This window comes from Priapulus caudatus, unplaced genomic scaffold (genome assembly GCF_000485595.1).
Source record: "Priapulus caudatus unplaced genomic scaffold, Priapulus_caudatus-5.0.1 Scaffold9, whole genome shotgun sequence".
NCBI lineage: Eukaryota > Metazoa > Priapulida > Priapulimorpha > Priapulimorphida > Priapulidae > Priapulus > Priapulus caudatus.
In genome coordinates this window covers 549,619-558,167 of record NW_014577070.1, presented here as the reverse complement: position 1 = coordinate 558,167, position 8,549 = coordinate 549,619, and the positions used below count along the sequence as shown (strand labels likewise).

Here is an 8,549-nt window from a genome sequence, read left to right as displayed (position 1 = left end):
CCTAAATGTCGCAGTGGAAATTCAAAATAAGCTAATTTTGCTTGAGAGAAGGTTTATCTTAAGCGCTTACAGTCGTATCTTTTATGCGCATTCTGTAACTGTCAGTGTGTTAAGATGCGCAGCTTGGGCCAGTCGGCAGCACTGCCAGTGGCATGTGGTAGGTGATAGTGATGGTGTGAGTTTTTGCCTGCGTTAATTAGGTAAGCCGGTGGCTAGGTCTCTATATTCGAGCTTGTAGGCTTGTGTAGTGATGAAATGATCGGAGTGCTTACCTATGTCTGTCTTGCAATAAGTAGTTGTATAACTAATACTACGTGAGGTGGGAAGCCTTCCAGCTACCGAACGTACGGCTAAGCCATCTCTCTTGCAATTTCATACATCGATCCAACGGAAACATTATCTATCGAGTGCAAGCGCTTCGTGAATACCATGATCTGACGCAGTGGTTTAGAGATATAATAGAGGGCGACTATCGCCGTTTTGTTCGTACTTGGTCCGATGTTCCAGTGAAGGACAAGTCAGATTCCTGTGCAGGGTTACCTTGGTTGCGGGCACAAGCAGCTGTTTTTAGAGGCAGATTCGTCACTAATTTCCTACCATCGCTGGGCCGCATGGCAGGGACCACACACCGAGATTTAGACATAGTATAAAAAACATTGCGGCTCTGCCGGATTTGCACCACAACAGGGTCCGAAATTAAGCGCTATTATAGCTATAGTCCAACGTACACACATTTATGTGAACGTTATCATACAACACGTTACCGCTTGCTTAGGCTCCAGCGAAAACGGTCTTGCTAGGCGTTAGAAGACCATGGCAGACACTCCGTCTTGATCAGACGAATAGGCAGACGCGTCCTGTATACGACAATCAGTCGTACAGCCTCCGTCCCGGATCAGCGGCTACCGTGAGGGCTCGAGAACGAGAGAAATTGAGTAGAGAGGGGAGAGAGAGAGAGTGAGAGAGAGAGAGAGGGGAGGCGGGAGCAGAGAGGAAGGAGAGAGAGAGAGAGAGAGAGAGAGAGAGGCAGAGAGAGAAGAGGAGAGGAAGAGAGAGAGAGATAGCGTGAGAGAGACGGAGAGAGAGAGAGAAGAGAAGAGAGAGAGAGAGAGAGAGAGAGCGAGGAGGAAAGAGATGAGAGTGAGTAGAGAGAGCGAGAACGCGAGAGCGGGAGAGAGAGAGGGAGAGCGCGCGACCGGAGCGCGAAGAGTGAGGGAGAGAAAGAGAGAGGAGAGAGAGAGAGAGAGAGAGAGGAGGGGAGAGAGGAGAGAGAGAGAGGAGAGAGATAGAAGAGAGAGAAAGACAAAGACAAAGAAAGAGGAGAGACAATGAGGAGAGTGAGTGTGAGCGAGCGAGAGAGAGAGGGAGAGAGAGAGAGGGTGAAGGGAAGAGAGAGCAAGAGAGAGAGAGAGAGTAAGAAGAGAGAGAGAGAGAGAGTGTGATCGAGCGAGAGATAGAGAGCGAGTGTGTGATCGAGCGAGAGAGGGAGAGAGAGAGCGCGAAGGGAAGAGATAGCAAGAGCGAGAGAGCGAATGAGAAAGAATGAGAGACAACGAGGGAGAGCTAACGCGGCGATGGGAGGGTGCTCTTGATTCGTTTGCCCCCGAGTTTAGCATCAGAACACCTGCCGTCAGGTGAGCGCTGTCGCTCTGCGGCACTTGTTTATTAAGCCATTACGGTTCATAATCATAATTTTAATGGAAAGTTTTTTGTTTTATCTTCTGCAGCAATTCATCGAGGATGGACCGAACGACCAGGGGGAAATGTTCAAGAGACCCGGCAAGCTGTCCGACTACCTGCCCAATCCCTATGCTAACGACGAAGCTGCCCGCTCTGCCAACAATGGTGCTCTGCCACCGGATCTCAGCTTCATGGCCAATGCACGGCATGGCGGGGAGGTATGGAGTGCATAGTTAACGATTCCCTTTCACATTTTAGGTACCCTGCTGTTCGTGCAAGGTTCACGCCATGCTGCTGTCAGAAAAATGTATTTTTTTTGTTGCGTCGCATCAACGAGACAAATCAGCATAATGTGCACATGTGGATGTCTGATTGGATATATATATATATATATATATATATATATACAGGGGTCGAAATAAGCAATGGTCCGATGGTCCAGGGCCATCAAATAAGCAGGAGGACCATCAGATTTTCAGTCAATGGTCTGACGGACCATTGAATATTTTGGTCCCATTTTACGGTAATTTTCTTTGAAGTTTCCACGTTTCGATTATTGCTAATCTAGCGTTGACCATAACAAATATTTGGCATGATGTAAGCTGGTGCGTGATTGGTCAGATTGTCCCTCTTCATGTTTTGATTGTGATGACTTGACACCCAAACAGCATCTTCCCCGTTAATAAGATAATATGAAATATAGGCATAGCCTAATGGCGAGAGTCATTACATTATCTGACCTTTGCATGGTGTGCGAAGACGGCTTATAATCGATTGAATGAACTGCTTGACTGAAGGAATGTCAACTGTATTAAATGAATGAATGTGCTTCTAAGAAATATTTGAGACATACTATATTCCGGTGTTATGGTTTCAACTAAATTCTACTGAAACAACTTTATTAACCAATATACTATTAAAGTGAATAAACAATTACTGTATCATTTGATACATTCATTGTAGGTGAATAATTAAACCATGTTATCACCATGTAAAATCTTTTTCTTACGCTTGCACGCCGCATTACTTTTAGAGAACAATTTGAAATTTAGGAGGACCATCTAAATTTCAAACTAGATCTCTTTTTTTTCTCCTTATTTCTACCCCTGTATATATATATATACACATATATATATATTACATGCCCATCACTATCTCAGCAGAAATCATCTATATGACCTGGTGCTAGTCTCGTACTATATTACTTGCGCTATTTCGATATAGCGTTCTTCACTCTAGATGAAGACACTTGTAATCCGTATGTGTGTGCATCAAATTCAAAATTGTTTATACCAAAACTCATTTGTGAATTGTGATCCCTTCAATGCAGAGATTAGCCTTGATTGCACCTAGTATATATACGTCTACATATAATCAGCGGCACTTATGGTAGAAGTGAAATCTACGTGAACCCATCTAGATAAATCCGTTTTGTTTCTTCCACCTTGTAGGACTATATCTTTGCTCTCATGACTGGATATTGCGACCCTCCTGCCGGGACTGAACTAGCTGAGGGCCAGCATTATAATCCCTATTTCCCAGGAGGTGCCATCGGAATGGCCCAGTCATTATACAACGAAGTCATTGAATATGAAGATGGTAAATATAGTACACAATTATGCAGGAGTCATGTCATTTTCTATTTCGTCTGCACTGATGTCTTATTTGTACTCTTTTATGTGCGTGTCTATTCTCCTGTTGGCTGCAATTTCACGGAGGTAATTAGTGACTTATTGACTTCATGAAACTTGCTGGTACAATCACATAAACATTGTCATTGTGTTGCAGGAACACCAGCATATGCAAGTCAGCTCGCAAAGGATGTATCTACATTCCTAAGATGGGCTACTGAACCAGAGCACGACCAGCGTAAGAGAATGTTGCTGAAGGTAAGCCTATTGTATTTAGTTCAATCCTATGTCAAGTGGATTTTCATTGAGTAGATAACTGGTGATATATATATATATATATATATAAATGTTTGCTTCTCAAAAATCTGGAATACTAGGAAGAAAATTGGCTCTTCTAGCCGAGCTTTAGCTAAAAATAAATAAACTTGAGGTTACTCGAGCTGAAATTGTATGAAAGAAGTGGTAGCAGAGAGAAGAGAGGGGTAGTGTACAGTGTGCTTGCTCGTGCTATATACCCCAGTGTGATATCTGTGAAAAGAAGTTGACTGAGAGTTTGCTCATGAGGTTGTCAAAAATGTTTGACCATATTAAGATTTATTTTTGGGCAGCTGCCATGGGCAGGCAGTACACCATGTAAAGTTGTCCAGGATTCCATTTAACATAATCGATCGATGGCATGTTTAGATGCTCTATCGGTGGTTGCACAAGGCGGTGCCATAGTAACGTGCTCATGCTACACCTTCACCTACAGGTTATGGTCTTCTTCTCGATCGTCACGCCGATTCTCTACTACTACAAGCGACACAAGTGGGTGCTGGTGAAGAGCAGGAAGCTGGCGTTCAAGCCGCGCTCGCCGCCACCATCGTAACCGCGTGCGCGGTGTAGGTCATTCATCCCCCCCGTCAATGTGTGTGCGTGTACAGAGGCAGCAAGTGCTTGATTAGTGACGTCCTGGCCCGGGTTGGCGAATGCGAGTGTGTTTTAGTCTGCGGCCGCTGTTCAGCGCTGCACTTTCTCCTGCCAGCGTGCAATGATTAAGGTTGCTACGTGCGGTGAAAGGGAACGTATCGGCGAGCGCTCAAGTGTTTGTCGGTTACCTGTGTGCAACCGAATATTCAGAATCGGCAGCGTCGTATTTTATTTCGACATGCGTGCATTTACGTTACCAGGTCAGTGATACACTGGTAATTATCCCACATACTTCGATAGTGAATTTTGCATACTTAAAATAGGTAACGTCGCTGCACTTGTTAGAAGCTGGCTCTGTTATGTTGTTGTATTCGTTATTGGAAGAACCAGTAACCGTAAGTTTAAGTTAGACCATTAAAAGTACTATTCGGTACTTTCTGAAATAAAGTTATAATAATTAACTACAATAAAAGCATAGTCCAAAGTGGACATGAAAAATAGAGCTATGTTCAGATCTCAAGTTTTACTTACATTTCTGAATTAATAGGACTATCATATGTACAAAACTCTTGTGCATACATATATATGCAAACAAATAGCTTTCAATAAATCACGCATGAGAAAACTTCAGATATGTAATAATTGAAGTTCACAATGACAGTGGAATAACACAGGTCATGGATGCTTTGTGAAGATTGGGTGAAAAAGAACATATATAAATAATAAGAGTTTAATGTAGAGAGATTATATAGAATACAGCTGAACTGTATCACGCACCACGTTAATCCACACCTGATGAACAGCATATGAGACGAATGAGAGTGATTGTTAGAGACAATCTGACAATGCAGTACGTGATAATCGTGTTGTGTTTAATGTCCTGAGGGGGCATCGTTCGATGGTACGCACGACAGTTGCGGCAAGAAGTAATGTCTTGCCAGGAGCTGCCGTGGTAGCTGTACATACGGCTTTACTTCATCGCCCCTGTCTTTGCTGACAGGTGGCTGGAAGGGTTGCACAGAGACGCAGTGCACGGGAAGGTTGATGAACCGGGGACAGTCGCCCAGTTGCAAGCTCTGCATGAGCTGCCTTGTCAGGAAAGCATAGTCTGAAATGCATCACAGTCGCACATAAAGTTACGCTTTTGTGAGAAAATTACGACAATAACTAAAGTGCATGGATGTAGAACACTGTCGCCACGTTGATACCACCATAACACGTTAATTAACTTACGTAGAATATATGAGACCCTGATTACATGAGAATGTCTTAAGTCATGCGAACATGATTGCATCTAGAATTTTATAGTCAGCCGTTTACTTTGTAACCGAATCTTGGAGTCTAACACGTTAAATACAGTCTTGTCTATTAATTGCACACCTGCTAGGGACGTTTCACGGAGTGGGTGACATTCGCTCTTGTGAGTATGTCCCAGGCGAATAAGCTTGGGATCCCTGGAATGATTACATACATAAGCCAACCCTTACACAGTCCAACCTAGTGAATATTATTTCAACCAAGAATTTATTACCTACTACGCAAGAAATAACTGGTCTGATGCCACTAAAAATTACAAGGCGCAACTGCAAAATGAATGTTGTATATCTCACTGTAACAGATTTAAATTAACTACATCACGAAATTTCTATGGTGTATATTTGTAAAATTTTTGTTGCAATTTTTTACATGAAAAGTAAGTACTAACGGCACTAAATTTATCCTCAAATTCTTACCTGATGAGATTATTTTGCAACTAGTTAAAAATATATAAAAAATCGGGCGATTTGATATATTGATCATGACATTAAATGCTTGCTATGGGCTGTGTATCAGTCACGAGTGTTTGTTTGTTCGCATCGAACGGAATAGCAAAATAGGAAGTATAATGTAGCAATTTAACCATAAAAAGTTAACAGAATCACTTGCATTTTGTGAAAAAGTGGGCATAATTTTTTTACTTTTACTATTTACGGTTACGTAATCACTAAACGACTAGACTACCATCTGTGTAAGATGACTAATAATTAAAGCCTTAGCTACACGGTCGATACCTTTCTGGGGCGAGTTGCTTTTTGTTTCGCCTCGTAAGCTCTCTTTCTGGTTTTTTCTTTTCCGCCAGTATCTTTCGCTGTTCTCTTTCATAATGTATGACACAGAAATGGTTGATTGCAACTATAGGGGTAATAAGATCTGAGAAAAAAAAATTGCATGAAGTACGAGGTAGTTACTTGGCAGCAGATATTCTGAACATCATGAAGAGGCTACCTATCTACACGGCCTTTGTAAATATTCCACAAGGAAAAAAAGGAGGAATCGGTAGAAAGGAAAATGTATGTTTCAGGCACGTACCAGAAGTGGGAGACTTTTGTGTATTTTGGCCCTTTCTCATAGGTTTCTGTTTTGGACTGGCACGGTACTGCTTAGGATTCTTTAACTGATGCTTTGAGCACTGTTCTGTCCACCTGAATATACAGCAGTGTGAATCCATCACGACTGCCCATCACACACGATATAGGAGTGACATTTGACACTCCTAACATAATTATAAAACGAATAAACGATCTAAAACGGAACAGTTCGTATACAAATGGACCACGACTTTTTCGCTGCTAATAATTACATATCGCAGACGCGAGTACAAAGGCCTGATATTTCCATACAGGTTTACGAGATAGAGACTCGCTAGCTCCGTTAATAACGAGACGCTCGCCGCTCTCACCAGTCGATGAAGCGAACAGCTTTGCGCAGAAGTGCAAGAGTGCGCTCATCCTTGTCCTTGTCATACACGTCCCAGCTGTCCAACTCTCTTGTGAAATAACCACCTGCATCATTCAAGCCCAACTCTAGCCAAATGGCCTTGACTAAATCTCTGGGAAAAAAAACACATTAACGACTGGATGAATCAATAATAGAAATAAATGCCTCTACGATCTTCTATTTACTTTCTTGTAATTTGAACGTGTGATGACTCCTGCATCTCCATCGAATTTCTTGTTAAGGAAATTCATGGTTTACAGACTAACCTTAAATTGTTCTCTCCTTCCACGTAGCCAGCAATAAGCTGGGCCATGTAATCTGATGAGTGAGGTGCCAGCTTCTGGACTGCCTTGTACACTGTAGTTATGTAGCTGTTCTGCACTGCCACCTGGTGTGAAGGAGGGGGAGTTGTGTGCAATGTGCACAGCAATCCCCTGGAAGCAAAAACCAGTTGAGTAAGTACACACAAAACTACGAAAACCTCTGCAATAAAAAACGAGACACAGGCACACAAAGCAAACATGCATTTGACAAATGCACAAATGTTATAAATATTATGATGACAAACTGAAATTTTTAATACCTGGCAGTTTCGAGAAGATCAACTGCGGAGCTATGCTGCACACACAGTGCGGCAATACCGTTAACAATTCCTAATCTGTGCTCCCAAACAGCTTCACCTAGTGCTTTCAGCAGTAGCGATATGAATTTGGCAACCGTGAATGGACCTGTCAGTGTCTAATCAAGAAAAGAAAAAAAAAATGTAATAACGAATAATATCTTTTGTGACGCATGATCAGATATCAGCTCAGCAACTGAATGTAAGCAGCTCAGGAACCAAATGTGATCAGCTCAGGAACCAAATGTGATCAGCTCAGGAACCGAATGTAAACGGCTCAGCAACGCAAACCAAACAGCTAGCTGGGACACACCTTCATGCTGCGGTAAGCTGCGTGGAACCACTGCTGACCGACGAACTGCATGAGAAATCCGGGGAGCGGAGGAGCCGTCGCAGGCGGCGATGGTTCAGCCTTCACCGCTTCAACAGGCTTCGGCACTGGCTCTGCGACCGGTGGAGGGGCAACGGTACGAATCACAGGAGGCGGTGCCACGAGGGGAGGCGACTGCACTTGCACACGCTTTGGTATCTGTGGCCTTGGTGGTAGTGGCTTCAGAGGTTGCAGTTGCTCGATTTTCTTAGGTGACGGAGTCTGTTGTCGGAATATCGACAACCAAACGTCAATTAACTAACTTAACACACAAACCGTAAAGATATTGCAGTATAGACTGAGAGAAGATGGCATTTTCAAATTACGTATGGCTCTCCTAATAAACTGTTAGGAGATGAAAGTTAATCAACCTAAAAGTTCAGGTTACGTCTGGGAAAATTGCTATTAAAACCAGAGCCGCAGAGCGTATGGGCTCATCTGAGGTCTGTTGCTACGGTTATAAACGTAACATTTAAGTTGTGCGTAGTGACACCTTTGTTAGGCGCAGATATGCAGATACGCAGTTGCGTACACATCATTTCAGCAACCTTCTGCATTCTGCATAACTCCCAAATCCCATTGG

The 8,549-nt window shown here is 42.9% G+C and overlaps 2 protein-coding genes across 2 annotated transcripts in view; one reads left to right on the top strand and one right to left on the bottom strand.

Annotated features, from left to right (window-relative positions):
• Positions 1-4,720, top strand: part of LOC106806792 (cytochrome c1, heme protein, mitochondrial-like) — an 8,413-nt gene extending 3,693 nt beyond the window's left edge. The window contains exons 5-8 of the mRNA XM_014808874.1: positions 1,728-1,898; positions 3,132-3,279; positions 3,469-3,569; positions 4,063-4,720. Coding sequence (XP_014664360.1) covers positions 1,728-1,898; positions 3,132-3,279; positions 3,469-3,569; positions 4,063-4,179 — 537 coding nt within the window. The 3' untranslated portion in view covers positions 4,180-4,720. The remainder of the gene's footprint in view (positions 1-1,727; positions 1,899-3,131; positions 3,280-3,468; positions 3,570-4,062) is intronic.
• A 16-nt stretch (positions 4,721-4,736) lies between these two features.
• Positions 4,737-8,549, bottom strand: part of LOC106806569 — a 16,587-nt gene continuing 12,774 nt past the window's right edge. The window contains exons 23-30 of the mRNA XM_014808562.1: positions 7,910-8,188; positions 7,561-7,715; positions 7,244-7,411; positions 6,940-7,089; positions 6,570-6,682; positions 6,272-6,410; positions 5,601-5,674; positions 4,737-5,328 (exon numbers count right to left, since the gene is read on the bottom strand). Of these exons, the coding sequence (XP_014664048.1) occupies positions 5,093-5,328; positions 5,601-5,674; positions 6,272-6,410; positions 6,570-6,682; positions 6,940-7,089; positions 7,244-7,411; positions 7,561-7,715; positions 7,910-8,188 (1,314 nt within the window). The 3' untranslated portion in view covers positions 4,737-5,092. The remainder of the gene's footprint in view (positions 5,329-5,600; positions 5,675-6,271; positions 6,411-6,569; positions 6,683-6,939; positions 7,090-7,243; positions 7,412-7,560; positions 7,716-7,909; positions 8,189-8,549) is intronic.